Source organism: Pocillopora damicornis, chromosome 11, assembly GCF_964200805.1.
Source record: "Pocillopora damicornis chromosome 11, jaPocDami1.2, whole genome shotgun sequence".
Lineage (NCBI taxonomy): Eukaryota > Metazoa > Cnidaria > Anthozoa > Scleractinia > Pocilloporidae > Pocillopora > Pocillopora damicornis.
In genome coordinates this window covers 11,978,163-12,000,524 of record NC_142680.1, presented here as the reverse complement: position 1 = coordinate 12,000,524, position 22,362 = coordinate 11,978,163, and the positions used below count along the sequence as shown (strand labels likewise).

Here is a 22,362-nt window from a genome sequence, read left to right as displayed (position 1 = left end):
GATTATGAGCACAATCATACTCATGCAAATGATTCCTAAGGAAAACCAAAGACATCTAGTTAGTCAAATTTTGTTTGTAGTTTGTAGTTATGTCATGCAGGACAACCAAAGGCAAGAAAATTCCCTCCCTGGCTCCAGGGCTTTCAAATTGTAATTTGTGCATGTTTTGTAGAAGACATATTGTAACTCTGGCAACAGAAGTTGAGCCTTTTCTGTTTTACTTTTCGCTGTACTTGTCACTTTCAAGGGGTTTTGTGTGTAACAAAATGTAATTTTGTCATTTAAGAACTTATTTGGTATGATGTCAAATAACGAGGGAGAGCTAAAGAAACAGAAGTCGTTCAGCTTGTTAAACAAGCTGTATAGTTTACAACTACGCAATGCATGTTTTGTAGTTGCTGCATTGTAACTCTAGAAACAGAAATTGAATCTTGTCGGCCTTATCAACGGCTTTCTTGTGAGAATTAGCAGTGTCTGTCCGTCTGTCATATGTATCGCTTATGTCGTTAGGCAAGAGAAGGAAAATACCTGCTTCCCTTGTTCTTTTGGTTTTGCCGTATAGATATGGAAAATAAATGAAAAAATATGCAACAGTTGCACAACATTGTTTTCTTAAGCTGTTTAACATTACTCATAATGCAGATCAGGCTTTCCTTACAAGCGTGCTGGGTATCAATTTTGTTTGGACTTTTCGTCCTAAATTTGTGATGACTGCGATGATTAAGGATGGCATTACACTCCTAATAGAAGCTAAAAGTAGAGCAATCTGGATTTATCATCCTTCTTATCAAGCACTCACAACATGTTTAAAGCTCAAAGCATCATTAAATGATTGCTTTAAAATTGGTTATTACCAAACTGACATGGGTTATATCATTTTCAATTAAAATGTTACTAATTTTGTCAAACAACCCCCCTGCGTGTTTTACGTAGGTGTTAACTTAAATAAAAAGCAATTTTAGGTTAGCCTATTTTTTAATATCACTTGTTACTTAGTATCAAAGGATAGAGAAAGGTAAGGAAGCATTGTCTCTTATTTTGAACAGTCTTATGAAATTTTCTCATCTGCGGTTTTCATCCCCTTCTTTTTGTTCACAAAATTTGATAAGTTGTTCCCATCTCTTTCAGTATTGATCACATCCTTTATAGATAAAAGGACATCATTCTTTCCTCTGAGTTAGGAAATGGAAATAATTTTTGCTAATAAAATTCCCAAAATTAGTGTGATAAAGGCAGTGGCCTGCATTTTCTCTAAGGAAAAAGAAAATAACACAAGATGTATTTGTTGTCACCCGTAACGTCTAAATTTTGCCCCTATTTAGTAAAGGTACACAAAAGATCAATTGAAACGGTCTTAACTTTATAACTAAATCAAAATAAGGTAACTTCGCGCGGATTCGGATTTTCATTAGCTATATCGTAATAAAGGATAACACGCTCCAGACACACGATCAAGAAAATACACAAGCTGAGATAGCTAATAAGGATTTGGGTTTATTTTTTTGGATTAAAAAGAGAGAGCGCCTATAGCAACTTCACGTTTTGTAGGAATATATTGGCTTCTTGCGTCAGTAGTTGAACTACATTTAAAAAAAACGCCTACAATCTTACTTGGTAGTTTGTCAAGAGTTTTAAGTCATCATCAAAGTAATGTTGCAGAATGTGTCATTCGTTTTGACTTTTTATCCAGATGAAGAGAGGTATTTCTCAGCGTTTTGCCGCCTTGTCAGAGAAACTCCTGCACAGAGATTTTGAATTTACTTCGTAAACCTGTCGCCTGAAATGTCATAAGCTTTAATCCTCTCAAAATAAACATCCCCGGCGAAGGGTTTTCGCATAATCCATTTTCGCTAGAGTTTTAGCTTGTCGCTGTTTTCAAATGACCATCCAAAAAGAATCTAAAAAGAATTCAAGGTACGATTTATACTCTGCTTCATTTACAATTTTATTCGAACGAATATCATTCTCGCAATTTTACTCTTCTCAAAATATATCAACTTAGAGGGTAATTTGGTCTTACTCTTGATCCCCAACTAATTTATTCTTGTTTCTAGTCACTATCTTCCCACCAATAGCGTAACTCCATTTTTTGCTTATAAACACACACACAACCCACAATTCCTCCGTTCGCTCTGACAAAGGGCTAACGCTCAAAACGTCAGGAAACATCTCTGGCTCAAAGTCCAAATAGGGGCTCAGTAAAGAAGACTCCAGCACTCCAGCTCATAATTGATCCTGTCGATGATTACTTAATCCAGTACACTACATAACTAAGATTGCATAATCTGTTTCAAAACGATCAATTTAAAAAGGAAAGTGAGTTTCCAGAGACAATTTTGATAAAAGGTTGTGAGCTTCACACCTAGTTTACGAAAGATTGTATTTACATTTTTACTCTCATCTTGCTTTACGATGAAAAAAAAATTGTCAACGCTATATGTTTTGCCCTGAATGCTTGGTGAGGACTTTGGTAAATAAAGGACAGCAAAATACAAACTGGAAAATGCATATTTTTTTTTGTAGCAGCTTTGTTACTCTAAAAACCTAATGAAGAAATTTTTGATGACCTCGATGGCCACGTGTAACTTTACCCTCCTGAATGAGGAAGTAAAATAAAGCAATCGTGATAAATTCTCCGTCTCCTTCCGCGTTAATTTCAAAGCATCGTGAAATGAAGTTTAACACTTAACACGTTGTTTTAAAATTAAACAAATGAGGGTTGCATTATTTTCAATTAGACCCTGACTGATTTTTGTTAAACAATCCCACATGAAGGCAGATGGGCAATATTTTAAATTATTGCTTGTTACCTAACATCCTTGGATAAAAAAGGGTAGGCGATCATTATCTCTTCTTAATACTGGATTCCAGGAGAGTATACGGTCTTTGCATGGCATCTTCCAAAGTTCAAAACTGCAATTTTCTTCTGTTTTTTGAACTTATTCTACGAGTTGTTTTGTTCCCTTACATTGTCACCTTAAGAAATTTAAGTCAAAGGATTTTTTCGAGTGAGCTATGCAATTGAAATCCTTTTGCTGGTAGAACTCATCCAATATGATGGAGGCAATAATCCCTATTTTCCTAAGATGGGAAAAAATGGGAGAAACTTCGGCACTTTTCAAAACCGTATCGTCCAAGCTCACCCTCCCAACTAAGGGATCATTGCACAGCGTTGAATTTCCATGAGTTTCCTAGTTTAAAGGTTTCAAATAGTTAAACAAGGAGGAGTCAACGAACGAAGAGTCAATGTATTTTTGAAGATGTATTTTAGCAAAATATTATTCTGAAAAACTCGGACAGTGCAAACCTTTTTTTGGTCCAAAACCTTGAAATTTCTTTTATTCTTAATCCTACAACTAGTTTCCTCTGCAGATTCACTGATTAAATGGTTTTTTATTTATTTATCATATCTTACTATAGCTTCTGATTTACCTTTACTTTCATAAGTCTCTGTGTTATTTCTACAAATGTCTTTACTTTTCAGATTTGGCGTTAAAGCAAGATGGAAACTCTGTGGGTCTTGGCCATCGTAGTATTCGGCATATCAATAGGTAAAACAGTAGCAATTGTCAAACGTTTTTGTGTTGATCAGTTTCTGTTCTCAACTAACTAAATATTTCTCACGCGTTATTCTTCTATACAGGTGTAGCCCCAGCGAAAGGTTCGTAGATGGTTTCCATAGTCTTAATTTTATTTAGCTGAGCATGCCAAATTTCTTCAAAAAAGAAGTTACTTCATGTTTATGCGACGCTTTACAAATGATTCTATTCGAATAAATTTGTTCTTAACGATTCTACGTTCTTGAAAATTTTTTATCCCATGGTTTGCTTCATGTTTCATTGATGCATAAAATATCCTGTTATTTTTCAATGCCAGCATAGACAATAACCTGAGTTCTATTCAAGTAATTATTCAACGTTCAAGATTAGTTCACATAAATTGGCTCTTCCAAACGACAATACCTTCAACGTCAAAAACGTAAGATCAGAGAGTGTTTTATGTGCCTCAAATACTAAGACTAGCGCAAAAGCAAGGTACTTCTCTTTCTCAGGATAATCTTTCTCTAAAGTTATTTATCGTTCAATTTATCCCGCTCTTCCAAGACGAGTGGTGCATGTGTCGCGCATATTTATTTCTGAAGTCTTGAACTGCGTCTCCGAAGTGAGCCAAATTAGCGTCTCAAAACAGATCATTTCTAAAATTTTTTGGAATCACTGACTACGGAAATGATTTTGAAAAAAAAAAAGCCGGGGATAATTGCCCAAGGAATAACATGAACAGGTACGATCTCACTAGTCTCCTTCCTCAATCTGTTTTTTTTTTTTTAATTTTTTTTTTATACCATCTATGCTGCCATTATTTGTTTACTGAAAGGCACAAAATCCTACAGAATTTTTGAAGACTTAGTATCATTCTATCATGTGATCGTGTGGTCTGATCGTCCGGTTGAGAACAGTCCCGAGAGGGACTGTTGTTGGTAGGAGTGGCTGACATTTCTACAATCTGAGCGAAATGAAAAAAAAACCTGAAATGAAACGAAAAACCCGGTTGTCACTTGACTGTAATGATGACTTCTGCTCAGTTTGTCGAAAAGTCAGTCTTTACCACCAAGGGATGTTCCCAGGCCTACTCTCACCCGTACGATCAGACTATATAATCAAATACTACCATTGGTTTCACAGTATTTACTGTATTGTATCGTGCGTAGGTGGCTGTCTTGACCAGAACATGGATGTGGCCATTGTTGGCGACATATCGAAAAGCATGAAGAGTGATCACCGAAGTAAGTTGATAGGACTGGTTAAATCGTTGGTGGACAAGATGGGTGTTTCTCGTGAAGGAAATCACTTCGCAATTGCCTCCTTTGGACCGTACGCCGCAATCCATACCAATTTTAACAACCAGAATAACTACAAAGCGGAAAATTTAAAAAGAGTCGTTAATCAGAGATTTCGTGTTGTTCCAACAAAAGTTGGAACGCGCACTGATCTGATTCTGCAAAAGGTCAATACCGCATTGTTCACCCCAGCGGGAGGAGACAGACCTGATGCCAAGAACATAATGTTCATCTTCACTGATGGGGAGCCCTGGATTGGCAAGTGGGATAAAAGAAAAATGATTCCCTTTGAGGATTCCACAAAGGCTTTGGAGGTATTATCGCTAAACTCTTAATTAACTTTGATTTGATTAATCTGTCAGTGTTCGATATTGACTGTTGGGTAAGAGACAAAGACAGCTTTGAATATGATATGACATTTCCACCTAGCTAGAGAGCCTTTTGATTGGCAGTGCGTAACTAGTGCCCTCAACGAGGACGATTTCATAACGAAACATTATTTATTAAGAGCTCCGAACGGTCGATTATTGTTGCTCACTACCCTGTTTTCCGTTTTCCCATGGATGATCATAACTCTCTCTACAAATAACAAATGAAAATAATTGTCATATGTTACCGATAGGAAAAGTAAGTCCCGTGCAAAGGAAAATGCTATCAAAATCGCATGTTCTTTTGGTCGCACCCAGGGAAATAATCATTTTCCACCCACACTTTCTTGAAGTCTTGAAGTCTTTGATAAACCATAAGATAAAAGAAACATATCCTATGTTACATAAACGAGAAACTGTGTAATGATAATTACAGTAATATACTATGGCCAAAATTAAATTATGTAATTATAACAGGTTGTGTTCAAAAATTAGTCTATTCACAAATGTGTTCATGAAACGTTCTGTGTTAATCTTTGGGCGAAGGCAAACCTTGCGACGTAAATTATATTGCTGGGGTTTAGGCTTCGGCAGAACTTCATTTAACGGATGATTTCATTGACATTCAATGGAACTGGAATATAAATATGACTGTATTGAATTAACGATAAAAAATTTATTATTGCATAGAAAAATTAGGTGTGGCTCAGAATAATACATTGCTATGCCTATCTCTAGACCTAAACGAGAAAGGCTCTTCAAATTTTAATTTACCTGGTGACGTCTGCCAGATGATGAATATAGGATATTAACTAAAAAGGGGATGTAGCTGTAGTACGTAGGCCTGGAGTCTTCAGTGGAACATCAGGACGGTGCCCTTTGGGTTGTAAAAACTACTTCGAAGCCGTTTGAACAACATAAATTTGCGAAATTTTGTGACATTTCTTCCACTGATACATGAACAGCCTCGTTCTCTGGCTCACTGAATTTCTAGTTTTACCGAGCACTCAAATGACGACACAATTAACAATGCAACGATGTTCCACGACTGAAAGCTTGTACAAATAAACATTAAAGTGGCCTTGTGGCCAGTGCACTGACCGCCATCTGAAAATCTACTGTTTCTGCATGGCTATCAAAAGATGCCGGCAAACAAGAACTTCAAAGGGGTCTTTAGTTCCTGTCATTTTCGCCGAAACTATGGGGAAAAACAGTGAGAAATGCACTCTCACTACTTTCCGATTTATGACATTTTTAGTGAACTTTTATGAGGATTTATGACACTTTTATGACCGCTATAATTACGCTTCGTTAATGATACAGTTACTGCCATGCACAGGGACAAAATTGTAGTATTCCACAGCCACCCCAGGAAATAGGTTGCAACATACGTTTTACCAGAGCATATGAAGAGGGTAAAACTCTTTTTTTTTCCTGATAAGCTGTGCCGAGAACACGTTACGGACAAAAGTTTACTGATACTGACATATTCCTGGACGAGTCATCTTAATGTCGCGCCACCCAACATCATTCTCCTTGAATCTTAGTATTATTCTTCATCTGCTCAGTTTTCGAAACATCCGTCCTATAGTTAACCAGTGAAAACAGTCCTTTCAGAACCAGTGTAATTTAGAACATCAGAGTACATGATCATTAGTGACTCATGGCTTCAAACCGTCAATTTTTTTCTTTTTCCAGGCAAAAGATGTAAGCATCGTTGTAGTAGGGGTCGGCAAGAACTTTCCGGAAAAAGAATCAAACTTGAAAGACATAGCTGGCAGTAAAGGAAAAACCCTTCGCTACGGCAATTTCGACGCACTCTCCGGAAACGTGGACGAAATCCTTAATGAAATGTGTGGTAAAGCTTTCGCTTTTCTTTTTTGGTGCTTTTTTTCTTAGGACCATAGCTTTAATACCTCTTCAGTTTGTATTCTGCCAATCGACGCTTTCGAACATTTTTCTTTAACAAAGATGGAAGTCCTAATTCTTCTATTAAGTTTTATATGAGACCATGACCAATCCACGCATTTTGATTGGTTCCTACTTCTGATCTATGGGAAGAAAGACACATAGATGATGTTAACAGTAACAACAGTTCGCTTTTTATCATAAAAAGTAAAGAGATTCTATTTTGCCGTGAATCTGTACAAATACCGAAATACGTCAGATCACAAAAGACTTTGAAATGTGTTGAGCGCCACTTTTTAAACAGACACACGGCAACATGGAATCTATTTGTCCAGTCGACGAAGAATACACTTAGTTGTGTGAATCTAAGTTAGGTATTCGTCCTTTTCTGGCGCCATTTCCTTTAAAATGTTGATTGCCGGCTTTTCAATTTCCCGCTTCATCGGTTGATGTTATGCTAATGCGATGCTAATGAGGTATGAATATTAAACATGTCCGGTTATTCTGCGCCATGCAGTGTCGCGTGTGGAGGCGAAGCAAAGACAATCACACTTGTGAAAACGACTGCAGTAACTGGGGGCAACTGAAAAGACAGTTTCATGCAATGAAAGTGAACAACGGGCGTGTACAAGTTATCAAAATACTAGTTTGAATCACTAATCGCTTTGTGGTAAAGTATTGGAAGTACAGAATTGTACGGTATAAGTTTCAAATTGAAAAAAAATGTACGTATGGAGAGACAAGTCTCCCATTTATATTTTTGTTTTAACTGGAATTTAATGTAATTAAATTGCTTTTGTTACAGAGGTTCAAAAAGATGCAACAAGGTTTTTGTATACACGTTAAACATAACATAAAGCAAGGAAAGGGAGCACAACTGAAGTTATCGTTTTTATTTTCTTTCTGTAACTCATTCCGTGCATATTCAGGGTTACGACTTCTCAAAAAGCCACGTTCAAACATATTTTGTTTTCGGCCCTTTCCATTCGCTCTGAGTTTTATCCCGACTGCGATGGTTCAATTAACGTGTATTCATGTCGGTGTTGCCTCCATGAAGCTAAATTTTGTATTGCTTACGTCATCCATGCTTCTGTCCGCCAACACTATTATACTGTCATTCAAAGATGCGAACACCAATTAGACGTGATGCTTTATTGTACAAATAATTGACTTAGCGTTATTTTATCTCTCCAGCAATTGACGGAGGCTACTCTGACTGGTCTGAGTCGAAGTGCAGTAAGACATGTGGAGGAGGAGTAAAGACTTTAACAAGAACCTGCACCAATCCCTCGCCAGCTAACGGTGGAAAGGACTGTAGTGAACTGGGACCAACTAAAAAGACAATTTTATGCAACGAACAAGAATGCCGTGAGTGCCTCTACAAGATCTTCCAGCAGTTTTTTTTTAATTCTTATTCGAAATCGATAGTCATGAGAGAACCAGGCAGTGTCATTATTTAAATATAATTCAATTATATCATCGAAAGTACGCACAGAATCGAAAATAGATCTACCCTGACTGAAGGCGTTTTGGTTATGTTCAATTAGTTGCAGAAGGATTTTTTCCAAACGCTGGCTTAGAGCTTTAGAACCAATTTTTGCCTCTACGTTGATCAAAGAGATTGGCCTTTAGTAATTGATAAACTTTTGTATTTATTGTTATCTGTAACATGAAAATTGTAAAGATGGATCAGATATGTTCACGACTGAAAATAAGAAAAGATGCGAGTGAAAGTGAAATGTGATCATCGCAGTAAATTTTCCAATTTAAGCAATTGGAAAGAAGAAGCCTGAAAAAAAATCAGGGCTTCAACGGGATTCGAACCCGTGACCTCCGCGATACCGGTGCGATGCTCTACCAACTGAGCTATGAAGCCACACATTGGGAGCGAGGTCAATTTATTGAGTTCATATCTTCCCGTGCAGTGAAATGATGTGAAGTTTTATATGAAATAATTCATATTTGCACTGCGGTTGTAGATGAAAGTGAAATGTGATCATCGCAGTAAATTTTCCAATTTAAGCAATTGGAAAGAAGAAGCCTGAAAAAAAATCAGGGCTTCAACGGGATTCGAACCCGTGACCTCCGCGATACCGGTGCGATGCTCTACCAACTGAGCTATGAAGCCACACATTGGGAGCGAGGTCAATTTATTGAGTTCATATCTTCCCGTGCAGTGAAATGATGTGAAGTTTTATATGAAATAATTCATATTTGTACTGCGGTTGTAGATGAAAGTGAAATGTGATCATCGCAGTAAATTTTCCAATTTAAGCAATTGGAAAGAAGAAGCCTGAAAAAAATCAGGGCTTCAACGGGATTCGAACCCGTGACCTCCGCGATACCGGTGCGATGCTCTACCAACTGAGCTATGAAGCCACACATTGGGAGCGAGGTCAATTTATTGAGTTCATATCTTCCCGTGCAGTGAAATGATGTGAAGTTTTATATGAAATAATTCATATTTGCACTGCGGTTGTAGATGAAAGTGAAATGTGATCATCGCAGTAAATTTTCCAATTTAAGCAATTGGAAAGAAGAAGCCTGAAAAAAATCAGGGCTTCAACGGGATTCGAACCCGTGACCTCCGCGATACCGGTGCGATGCTCTACCAACTGAGCTATGAAGCCACACATTGGGAGCGAGGTCAATTTATTGAGTTCATATCTTCCCGTGCAGTGAAATGATGTGAAGTTTTATATGAAATAATTCATATTTGTACTGCGGTTGTAGATGTAAGTGAAATGTGATCATCGCAGTAAATTTCGGGTTCGAATCCCGTTGAAGCCCTGATTTTTTTCAGGCTTCTTCTTTCCAATTGCTTAAATTGGAAAATTTACTGCGATGATCACATTTCACTTTCATCTACAACCGCAGTACAAATATGAATTATTTCATATAAAACTTCAAGAAAAGATGCATTTAGTAGGAAATGAGAACCATGGAGAATACATTAATTGCCTAGATTTTTCAGACGAATCGTCACTTCTTTTAAACACTAGGTAAAAAGGTCACTCACCTCTTTATGCTCTTGAAGAAGCTGGAGGACTCGTAGGAAAATGAATCGAAAAAAATTGTATTCACTAGCAACGACCCGAGCATCTTTGCCAAAGCCAAGACACTCCGGCTATAATTATGTGATGAACCTGGTCATATATCATAAACTTTGGTTTGGACTTCAATATGCGTAATGCTCTTGCATGAGGTGACTGCAACAAACTTCATTAGATCCACTGTTTTAATGTCCAAAGTCTTCTGAAAATCGAGCAATACAGAGTTATTTTTCAGCTTGCATTGTCTTGCACCTAAGCTCAAAAACACGTGAAAAATATCATGTTTATTCACGTGTGTTGTTACGGCTTTTCTCAGGGCTGGAAATCCTTGTAACTTATATGAGAAAAACTTCTATCATATTTAGAGACTTAAGCAGAGTTACTTATGGGGTACACAGGTGGACTGATGTTGCTTAACTATTTTAACCTTACTGCTGTCATTTGTTGTAACTAAAAAACCACTGATACATTTCTTCAGATGTTACTTCATGTTTATACGACGCTTTACTCATGATTCTATTCGAATGTACTTGTTCCTGACAATTCTACGCTCTTCAAAATTTTTATATCCCATGGTTTGCTTCATGTTTCATTAATGTGTAAAACATCCTTTTATTTGCAATGTTGGCACAGACAATAACCTGAGTTCGATTCAAGTAATTAATTCTACGTTCAAGATTAGTTCACATAAATTGGCTCTTCCAAACGACAATAACTGCAACGTCAAAAACGTAAGATCGGAGAGTGTTTTATGTGCCTCAAATACTAAGACTAGCGCAAAAGCAAGGTACTTCTCTTTCTCAGGGTAATCTTTCTCTAAAGATAAGCTTCCCAGAACAGACCATTTCTATAACCTGCTGGAATCACTGATTACGGAAATTATTTTGAAAAAAAAAACCAGGGATAATTACCCAAAAGATGACGTGAAAAGGAACGATCTCACTAGTCTCCTTCCTCTATCTTTTTCTTTATACTATCTATGGCGCCTTTATTTGTCGAATAAAAGGCATAAAATCCTACAGAATTTTTGAAGACTTAGTATCATTCTGTCATGTGATCGTGTCGTCTGGTCGTCTTGTTGAGAATAGTCCTGAGAAGGACTGTTGTTGGTAGCAGTGGGTGACATTTCTACAACCTGAGCGAAATAAAAAAATAAAAATACCTGACATGAAATGAAAAACCCGATTGTCTCTTGAATGTGATGATGAGTTCTGCTCAGGTAGTCGAAAAGTCAGTCTTCACTATAGAGGGATGTTCCCAGGCCTACTCTCACCCGTACGATCAGACTATATAATCACATACTACCATTGGTTTCACAGTATTTACTGTATTGTATCGTGCGTAGGTGGCTGTCTTGACCAGAACATGGATGTGGCCATTGTTGGTGACATATCGAAAAGCATGAAGAGTGATCACCGAAGTAAGTTGATAGGACTGGTTAAATCGTTGGTGGACAAGATGGGTGTTTCTCGTGAAGGAAATCACTTCGCAATTGCCTCCTTTGGACCGTACGCCGCAATCCATACCAATTTTAACAACCAGAATAACTACAAAGCGGAAAATTTAAAAAGAGTCGTTAATCAGAGATTTCGTGTTGTTCCAACAAAAGTTGGAACGCGCACTGATCTGATTCTGCAAAAGGTCAATACCGCATTGTTCACCCCAGCGGGAGGAGACAGACCTGATGCCAAGAACATAATGTTCATCTTCACTGATGGGGAGCCCTGGATTGGCAAGTGGGATAAAAGAAAAATGATTCCCTTTGAGGATTCCACAAAGGCTTTGGAGGTATTATCGCTAAACCCTTATTTAACTTTGATTTGGTGAATCTGTCAGTGTTCGATATTGACTGTTGGGTAAGAGACAAAGACAGCTTTGAATATGATATGACATATCCTGTTGGCTCAAGTACCTTTATTTCCCTAAAAATTTTTTATTTTTTCTAGTCTTATAGTATCATACTTCATCTGCTCATGTTTTCGAAAATCCGTCCTACGATTAACCAGTGAAAACAGTCCTTTCCGAACCAGTATAACTTAGAACATCAGAATACACGATCATTCGTGACTCTTGGCTTCAAACCGTCAATTTTTTTTTTCCTTTTCCAGGCAAAAGATGTAAGCATCGTTGTAGTAGGGGTCGGCAAGAATTTTCCGGAAAAAGAATCAAACTTGAAAGACATAGCTGGCAGTAAAGGAAAAACCCTTCGCTACGGCAATTTCGACGCACTCTCCGGAAAAGTGGACGAAATCTTCAATGAAATGTGTGGTAAAGCTTTCGCTTTTCTGTTTTTTTTTTGGTGCTTTTTTTCTTAGAACCATAGATTTAATACCTCTTCAGCTTGACTTTCCTAAACAAAGATGGAATTCTTAATTGGTTCTCATTTATAAACTATTGGAAGAAACACACATAGATGACGTCACTAGCAACAACATTTGGCTTATCGTGCAAAATAGATAGATTCTATTTTGCTGTGAGTCTGTACAAATACTGAAATACGTCAGATCACAGAAGACTTTGAAATGTGGTAAGAAAATCCTAACTCGTGGAACTCCCGCTTTACTCATGGGCCATGGGACTCCCATGGCGATCGATGTCACTCCAGGAGCTCCCCGCGGCACGCTAACATCGATTTTTTTCACTGATTTTTTTGAACCGCGGGACGGACTTGAACTCCTTTACAATGAGTTAGTGTGCTTGGTAAGAGATCACATGGTAGTCATTTCTCTGAGATATTACGCGCACACTAAATTTTGCTGTCCGTTATCTTCAGGACTGCCCTTTAAAATTTAGTAATACCGAACAATCCTTAAAAAACATCTGTAGCACAAACTGTATCAAGTTCACAGTAATCAAGGGCCGGCTGAACTTGATTTGTTTGGATTATGTTTGGAGTCTTTAACTAAGCGATTTGAGCACGATAGGTTTGGCTTCCATTTGATGTTGCCTCAAAATTTAGGTCTCTCTGTTGTCATTTATCAGACATTACGCCTTTTTATTTACACAGCTCTTCCATGCACAGCAGGACTGGACATTGCAATTGTTCTCGACAAATCCAAGAGTGTAAAGTTACCAAATCTCGAAAAGGCTATCACCTTCATAGGTGACCTTGTTAAAACCTTCCACCCTGCGCCTGATGGAGATCACTTCGGCTTTATCACGTTTCATGAGAAGGCCCAAATGGTGTTTAAATTTGCCGACTCACAATATCATGAAAAGAACGCCCTCTTGCAGAAAATAGCTAAAGAACCTCGTAAGCTGGAACTATACACCCGTACCGATCTGGCCCTGATAATGGCGAGGGATCAGCTGTTTACTGAGGAAGGAGGAGACAGACCAGACAAACCAAATGTGATGATTGTACTCACAGATGGAAGACCAACAAAGCCTAAAGGCGACAAAAGTTTTAACTTCAAGGAGTTTGCCGATAAAATAGCGGAAGATTTCAAAGTAAGTTTGTTGCTGTCGTTGTTTTTTTTTTTGTATTTTTTTCTCGCAGGATGTACAATTGGCACTCAATCTTATTTATGTCAGGAAAGATTTTTCACTTATCTGGGTGAAAAAACTTGTAATTAAACGCGAAGATACCTTGCTAGCTATGCAAATAAGTATCACAGTCAGTAATTTTGATAGCCATCACGGAAATTAATTCTTAAAGCAACGCAGCACAGCAAATACTGTGCTTTTGTCTACACAGCTGATCCAAACTGTTGTGAAGTAGAAATGCTTATAGCACAGAGCCCCTGCATTTCAAGTCTATCCTTTCAATCATCATCATTCAATATTTTTCTTAGTATTTAGATGTCACGTTGCAGAAAATATGAAATTGTGCTGTCGTGCCGTTTTGTTGTTACTTTCTTCCGCTTTTGTGTTAAAGGTGTTGCAATTAATTCTCTAAAAGACGTGACTCTGATCTTGGCATGAAATCAATAACTATTAATCTGTGCAGGAGACCATCCGCCACTTAGCCAAGTGTCGTTTCTTCAGAGAAAATGTTTCATTAAACTTGAAAACATTAGGGCATTTGTTAGACTAAGAATCAGTCGATACCTTCAGTGATAAAAACACTTTTACATATGAAAATGAGCAGACTATCACCTATCTAGAAAAGAAATTGCATTAAATTGGAAGATCATGCACATACGAAATTGCAGTAAAATTATTTTTTCGAGACTTAATGTTTCAACTGCGATCTTCATTTCAGAGAAGTTTCTTTGGTGTCACCTCTTATTGCAGTTATGTTTCCTGAAGTAGTACTGCATGGCTTTATCTATGCTAAATTCATGATTTAACGTGTCATTCATTGCATGCATTTATAAAAGGATGTTCGAGTAATTGCTGTAGGGATTGGTTCTGGTATAGATCAGCCTACCCTTCTCTCAATTGCTCGTGAAAAAGACCAAGTCGTTACGGTCGGAGGCTTCAGTGAGCTGGCAGACGAAATGAACACAATAAAATCAAAGGCTTGTTCCGGTAAGTTTGCATCAGTCGCGACCAACTAATTTCCTTCAAGTAAATGCAGCACAGTAATTGTGAAGCATAGGGCTTGTTGACAAACCGAATTATGTTGTAACTTTTTTTGTTGTGTATCAATACATACTTGTTCGCCGAGTTACATGTAACTGACTTCCACTAAACGTTAACCACGCTTGCTTACTATCAATTAAGGCAGTGTTCACACTTGGTGCCCGGGCACTAGTACCCGGGCACCGGCACAAAATGGTGCTGTGTTCAGACACACGGTACCCAGTCTGAAGATATGTTCACATTCAATAAACAGAGCACACGCTCACTATTGAAATCTCGAGTGGGACAAGGAATTGTGGGTACGAAAACAAGTGGTTTGTGGGTAAAGTGCCAGGGCACCAACGAAAAATGTGTTCACACAAGGAATCAGTGCCCAGTTTAGTGCCCGAGTACAAGGTCGAGACCTTGTACTCGGGCACCGGCACCGTGCCCGAATTCTGGCGTGGGTACCTGGAAAAAAGGTGTGTTCACATTGGTGCCCGGCGTAGAATAGAACGCAGGCACGGTGCCCGGGCACCAAGTGTGAACACTGCCTAAATCAATCGAGGTGAATTATTAAGGATAGCTCCAAAAAGTTTTGAAAGAGGGACCCGATGAAGTTGTAGAATAGAGAATAGCTGTCAGACTATCACTATGGATGAAACTTCATGTGCTTGAAAACGGACAATTATGAAAATAAAATACAAAAACCGAAAGGAAATTTTCTTATAGAGGCTGTGAAATCTATTTGAGATTGTCTTTAGCCTTTAAACATCTTTTAATGATTTCCATCGTTATGCGTTATAACGTCATAATCAAGTGAGGATACAAATTGGTGACAAGAGAAAACGAGCTCGAGTTCCTATGATCAATAAAGTTGTATACCTTAGACGAAAGAAGGCGTTAAATCATTCATAGCTGCTAAAATAAGTGGTACCCACTGATTGACCAAATACACGATCGAATTAGCATGATTTTCTCTCCAGCACTTAACGGTGGCTATTCAGAGTGGTCTGAGACTGAGTGCAGTGTGACGTGTGGAGTAGGAGTAAAAACATCAACAAGAACCTGCACTAATCCCCCGCCTTCTGCTGATGGAAAGGACTGCAGTGGGCTTGGACCAGCAAAAAAGACAGTTTCATGCAACGAAGCAATATGCCGTAAGCATTTTAAGTAAGACTTTTCGTATCACGTAGAGTAAAATTTCCGAACCATATCACCGTTTTTGTTAAAAAAAAAAATAACCACCTTCGTTCTTACAACAGTTGCTGATCAACTCTGCGTCGTCATTTGAAACCTAGGTAACAAAATCAATTTTATTCCGATGGACTGATTTTAATATGCTACCATGGGAGTTTCCAAGAGATACAGTTGTGCAAAGTACTAATATCGGCTGACCGTAAGTTTTTCGGTGAAAATAGAAACCAAATTAAAAGATAGTACGAAAAAAGGACGAGTGAAACAAAAACATACGAGCAGCATTATAGAGCCTGAAAAAATGAAAACAATTATAATTTCAGTCGAAATATATTGTTGATCTTCGTCCGCTTTTCTTTAAGTAATTGAAAAAGTTGGTCGAGATTTTTTAAAATGAAAACTAACCTTTTATGCTTATACTTAACCTTTCATCACTTGAATAGATTGGCGGTATTTTGTGTTCGGCCTTTCTATTCGCTTTGAGTTCTATCCCAGCTGCGATTATTTCTTGTAGCAATTATTATATAATGTCACAAGTGAAAAGCTAAGCATATGACACAATTAAACGTGTGTTGTGTGCTAGGGTAATCTGGAAAGTACCATCACACCACACTACTGTTACCTACAAGCTGTATACATTTATGAAAAACAGAAAACTAATAGGCCAGGGGTGTGGCAAACAGAATCCGTGGTAAAGAGCGCAGCAAATGGTGTCGGTGTTATTGTTCAGTCTCTAAGTACGTCTGTCATTTGTCATCAAAGATGAATAATTTGAACGGACCAGCCAAGCAAGTGAAAATAAGGGGCGGTTTTGGAATCTAATAGGTAACGGTGAATGAGTGATTGCAAATCGTAAAATGGCGTCGAGCTAAAAATTGAAGACATTATTGACCATAAAAAAGTTAAACATAAAAACATACGGTATCTTAAATGACCTTGCAGCTTTCTAATAATATGAAAGTAATTCATTTCATTTTTCTCTATTGAAAGCAATTGACGGTGGATACACCGAGTTTTCTGAGTCTGAGTGCAGTATGACATGTGGAGGAGGGACAAAAAATCTGACAAGAACTTGTACCAATCCGCCGCCATCTAACGGTGGAAAGGACTGCAGTGAACTAGGACCAGCTGAAAAGACAGTTTCATGCAACGAAGCAGAATGTCGTAAGTATCTTTAGTGAGTCACCTAGGGTTAAAGCGGTTCATTTAGACGTAAAATAGTTTGTTTACCTGTTCTATACGCTATAGCTGAGGTAAATAAGCACAACTGAAGTTGCAGCTTTTGGTTGTTTGTATAGCAATTGATGGTGGTTACACTGAGTTTTCTGAGTCTGAGTGCAGTGTGACATGTGGAGGAGGGACAAAAAATCTGACAAGAACTTGTACCAATCCGCCGCCATCTAACGGTGGGAAGGACTGCAGTGAACTGGGACCAGCTGAAAAGACAGTTTCATGCAACGAAGCAGAATGTCGTAAGTATCTTTAGTGTCACTTTGAGTCACCTATGGTTAGAGCAGTTTATTTAGATGTAAAAAAGTTTGTTTACCAGTTCCATATGCTATAACCGAAGTAAATAAGCACAATTTAAGCAGCAACTTTTGGTTGTTCGTGTAGCAATTGATGGTGGTTACACTGAGTTTTCTGAGTCTGAGTGCAGTGTGACATGTGGAGGAGGGACAAAAAATCTGACAAGAACTTGTACCAATCCGCCGCCGTCTAACGGTGGCAAGGATTGCAGTGAACTGGGACCAGCTGAAAAGACAGTTTCATGCAACGAAGCAGGATGCCGTAAGTATCTTTAGTGTCAGTTTGAGTCACCTATGGTTAGAGCGGTTTATTTAGATGTGAAAAAAAATTTGTTTACCTGTTCTATATGCTGAAAAATGTCGTATTTATTCACGTGCGTTGTTACGAAATCCTTGTATCAGACTGTAGCTTATATGAGACATACTTTCAATCATATTTAGAGGCTTAAGCAGAGTTACTTATGGGGTACATGAGTGGATTGATGTTGGGTCGCCATATAGACCTGACTGCTGTCATTATTGCAACTATAAAACCATTGATACATTTCTTCAGGATATTTTATTCTTTCATTTCAACAGCTCCTCTATGCACAGCTGGACTAGACATTGCAATTGTTCTCGACAAGTCCAAGAGTGTAAAGTTACCAAATCTCGAAAAGGCTATCACCTTCATTGGTGACCTTGTTAAAACCTTCCATCCTGCGCCTGATAAAGATCACTTCGGCTTTATCACGTTTCATGAGAAGGCCCAAATGGTGTTTAAATTTTCCGACTCACAATATCATGACGAGAATGCCCTCTTGCAGAAAATAGCCGAAGAACCTCGTAAGTTGGAACTATACACCCGTACCGATCTGGCTCTGATAATGGCGAGGGATCAGCTGTTTACCGAGGAAGGAGGAGACAGACCAGACAAACCAAACGTTATGATTGTACTCACAGATGGAAGACCAACAAAACCTAAAGGCGACAAGAATTTTGACTTCAAGGAGTTTGCCGATAAAATAGCGGAAGATTTCAAAGTGAGTTTGTCATTGTCGTTGTTTTGTTTTTTCTCACAGGATGTACAATTAGCACTCATCTTACTTTTGTCAAGTAAATTGAAAGGGACCTTAAAGTAATTTGAAATATCATGCACATATCAAACTCGTATGACAACCTTTCCCGTGACATAAATTTTCAAATGTAATCATTAAATTAGAAATGTTTTCTATAGTATTTTTCCTTTTTTCATTTATGCTTTCGTAAAGTATTTTTGTCTCCATGCATGGTTCAATCCATGTTAACTTCATGATATCTAACAAAGGACATTCGTAGTTTAAGGAGCCGATTACTGCGTGCCTTTAACGCTATCCTCTCTATTAGTATATACTATAGTGCATTATTTATTATATTTATTTATCTTGTTAAGGACAAGGATGTTAGAGTTGTTGCTGTAGGGATTGGCAGAGGTATAGACAAAGGAACACTTCTCTCAATTGCTGATAACAAAAATGATCAAGTGGTTGAGGTCGAAAACTTCAGTCAGCTTGAAAAGGAGATGAACACAATCAAATCAAAGGCCTGTTCTGGTAAGTTTAAATCAGCTTCACCTTTCTTTTAATCTCTTCAGCTATGGTCAATGACTGATGCCATTTTGACTTCATTTCATTGATTTTGGAAAATAATGTTGTAGCCTTGTATAAGTAATTTTGAGTAGTTGTAACTACTTTTGGCTTAGAATTTATACATTTATGCATTTATACATTTATGCATTTGTGCATGTTGTTGCAGTTCTGTTGATTCCTTCCATGTATTCCTTGTTGAATTAAACAAGCTCATTTTAATTTTTTTTCAGAATAAAGACGCACCGTATTTAAGACGTGTCTTCCATCAAAAGGCAAATATTGGTGCAAGGAAGCTGCTGCAGTGTTAATTTCACAAAATTACTGTATCTGCAGACGATATCGGTGATGGGATGAATGAATAAAACCTTGATCCACTGCTTTGCTTGTCAATGAATGCTGTAATATAACTTCGGCCAGTTTTTTTTTTCTTTAATTTAAATTTTTTTTAAATTTATTTATCTTTTTTTTAAGAAATGGATAATAAGGCTAACGGTGTTAACATTAACATTAACATTGGTGGTAAAACAAAAAATGGTCCTACTGTAGCTGGAAAAATATGCGCATTAAGGTGCAGCAAAATTCTCTTTGCGAATTTATGGGGATATTTCCGAATACTTCCATATCTATTAACATTAACAGTTCGTGCTTCACATTTTCCACTAAATCTCACGAAGTTGCTTCATCGCTCATTGGTGTTATATCTCTTGAAACTATTAAAAAAATCGGTGATGGAAATTAGTTTTTGACACTGAAAATTATTTTTCAGTTTGACACCTACTTTGCCACTGAAGGAAGACACTAGACAGGAGGGTCGAAACGTTGGGTCCATGAATTTTAACTTCTCGGTTACATTCATTAAATCCTTAAACCAGAGTAACATCAAACCGCGTCCAAAGCACAACCTTTTTTACGATACAAACCTGTATCAGACTCATCTCAATTTTCAAGACTCACGGACTGTGTAGCGTCTCTTAGGCTAACACTTTTTCTTCCGTATTGCAAAAAGTAAGATGAAAAGCTGGAAGTCCTTATTTTGTGATTTTGCAGCTCGTGACGCAAATTAAATTTTGCGAATCAATAACAAGTTATAATTACCATGGATATGTGCGTAAATTGTTGATAGGAAACACTTCGAAAAATGGGTTATGTATCAGAGTTCAAACGATTTTTCTTCCTAAATTCAAAGCGGTAACTTATTTTTCTACCAAATGATTTTTGAAAAACTGCTGCTTGGAGTGTATTCTATGGTGTCATAAGCTGAAAGTAGGATCGAGAGGCTAATCACTAGCTGCACCGTGGAAAATTAGTCCTGTTACTAATGTAAAAATACAATGCTGTGACTAAATGCCCGGCAGCTGGGCACAGTCTCAAATAGACTGAATTCCCGGCAGTCAGACACTTGTACAGTCAGATTTTCCACCAAAAGGTTCTGTCAAACTATTTAGGATTGTCAATTTTTTTTTTTAGAATTGTCAAACGATTCCAAAAATTAAAAATCGTCTGTTAAAAATTTTCTCCAAAATTTCACTGAAAGGTTCCTTGAAACTTCTGAAGAGTATTGGATTTTTTTTAATAAATGTAATAAATTAATTTGTTTTTTTAGTAGACAAATTCTCCGAGCTTGTGCATACTATAATATCGCTCGGTTGTCGTCGCTCAGAAATTGTACGCTTCTGAGCAGACTGCCGGGCACGGTCTCAATCAAACGGATTCATTTCCCGGTAGTCACAAACTTCGCCAAAATGTCACTGAAAAATTCATACAAACTTATTTAGTATATTCGATGACTGTTTAGAAATGTTCGTTTTTCGTTGGTCAAGCTTGAACGTACCATACTAAAATGCATTAACAATACGGTACATTATAGTTTGCAAGTTAAGTCGTGAAAAAATAACAGTTTACCTGGTTTGATAAGTGTGCTTGTGTGAATATATTATTTCATAGGTACTGAGATTTACCCACAAAAATCGTAGTGAATAAAATTCGTACTGATTCTAAATGTAGCCAATCAGGAGTACGAACGACAAAATTTCACCGTAAAAAAATTATCGTTCGTCCAATCAGCAACGCGAACGACGAAATTTCACTAATAATGAATGAACGTACTGGCAAAAACAAAAACCGGCAAAAATAATCATAAAATAATCATAAAAAAATTATTGACACTGCCTGCGAGTTTTTACAAGATTCAAATGGCGTACGCAGGTCATGATTGTTCAGTTTCGATCCAGCGGTAATGTTAAGTTTGGTGTAAATGTCATGAAGAAGTTGTTTGTATGGTGCCCGTAATAGTTGACACCTGTTGAGGGGGGTTTGTTCAAAGTCAGTCGTTGAAAATAGTAAGTGCTGTAGGTTTGGCATTGTGCAGAGTCCCTGACTATGATAGCGCGTCGCTCGCCTATGTTCTGTCAGTCTTGTCGTGAAGTTTCTGCCAGTCCCTCCTACGTAGGAGGCTTAACAGTCGCAGTACTCGATCGTATAAACCACTCACTGCCTTTTCTTTGGTTCGTCCTTGTCTTTGACGTTGGTTAGTAACTGACGAAGTGTAGTGATGTGTTGGTGGTCAACGCAAAGGTTGCAGGATGTGCGAGAGGGTTTCAAACGCTGGTATAGTCGCTGTAGTCGTAGGAGTTGGGTTGTTGTTCGCTTTAGTGGGTCGGTGAGTGTTTCGTCGACGAAAGTCTTCGTTGTAGTTGTTGTTTTTTTTAAACACCGTCAAGGTATTTGTTCTCGTCGGATAAGCTGTCTGTCGTGTTGCATACTACCTGTAGTTACGCTCGTCGTGTTAGAGTCCTGATTTCGTGGCTTTGTGTAATGTCGGTATGTAAAGAGTTGTCTTCGACTTTTTCAGAAACTGTAGACAATTATTTGGTTTTTTTGTGTATCGTCCGTGACCAGCTCTTAGACTAAATTGTCTTGTATTTAAAGCTTGCGGTTGCCTGTAAACGTCAGAGCAGAGATACGTTTTCTGGAATACTAAAGGGGTGAAACGTGTGTTGATGCGTTTTCGACTGACTTCTCTGCTAAAATGTATTTCGCTGATTTGTTCCTTAAAGTGGTGGTGGAATTCATCGAATTCGTCGTGTCGTGCGGCGGTGAATATTTCGTCAACGTAGCCAAAGTGGTATCTTTCATCGGCAAGTCGAAAGGGCGCGTTCCTCGATGTTCTGCATCAGCAATTACGTGACAACAACGGAAAGTGGCGCCTTCAAACCTGCACAATGTAACTCTTCGTATCGTTTAATACTGAATTGAAAGCAAGTTGATCTAGACATAGGTTCAGTAAGTCCGTTATGTCCTCTATCGGTAGTAGGTCGTTGTGTCGTCGGTAGCTGTCTCAGTACATTTTAGTGCCAAAAG

The 22,362-nt window shown here is 37.9% G+C and overlaps 1 protein-coding gene across 1 annotated transcript; it reads left to right on the top strand.

Moving 5' to 3' along the window:
• Positions 1-977: 977 nt before the first annotated feature.
• On the top strand, positions 978-19,381 carry LOC149037561 (uncharacterized). Its single transcript, XM_089187754.1, has 17 exons — positions 978-1,015; positions 3,485-3,551; positions 3,644-3,661; positions 4,709-5,151; positions 6,904-7,063; positions 8,308-8,481; positions 11,512-11,954; positions 12,275-12,434; positions 13,174-13,616; positions 14,489-14,639; positions 15,659-15,832; positions 16,860-17,033; positions 17,168-17,341; positions 17,484-17,657; positions 17,975-18,417; positions 18,807-18,966; positions 19,233-19,381. The coding sequence occupies exons 2-17, from the start codon at positions 3,503-3,505 to the stop codon at positions 19,235-19,237; spliced, it is 3,345 nt and encodes a 1,114-aa protein (XP_089043880.1). The 5' UTR covers positions 978-1,015; positions 3,485-3,502; the 3' UTR covers positions 19,238-19,381.
• The last annotated feature ends 2,981 nt before the right edge of the window (positions 19,382-22,362 follow it).

Coding starts and splice junctions, on each gene's coding strand:
- LOC149037561 (XM_089187754.1), top strand. CDS start 3,503: ATGGAAACTCTGTGGGTCTTGGCCATCGTAGTATTCGGCATATCAATA. Junction 17,342..17,483: donor ATGCAACGAAGCAGAATGTC/GTAAGTATCTTT, acceptor TTGTTCGTGTAG/CAATTGATGGTGGTTACACT. Junction 18,418..18,806: donor AAATAGCGGAAGATTTCAAA/GTGAGTTTGTCA, acceptor TATCTTGTTAAG/GACAAGGATGTTAGAGTTGT.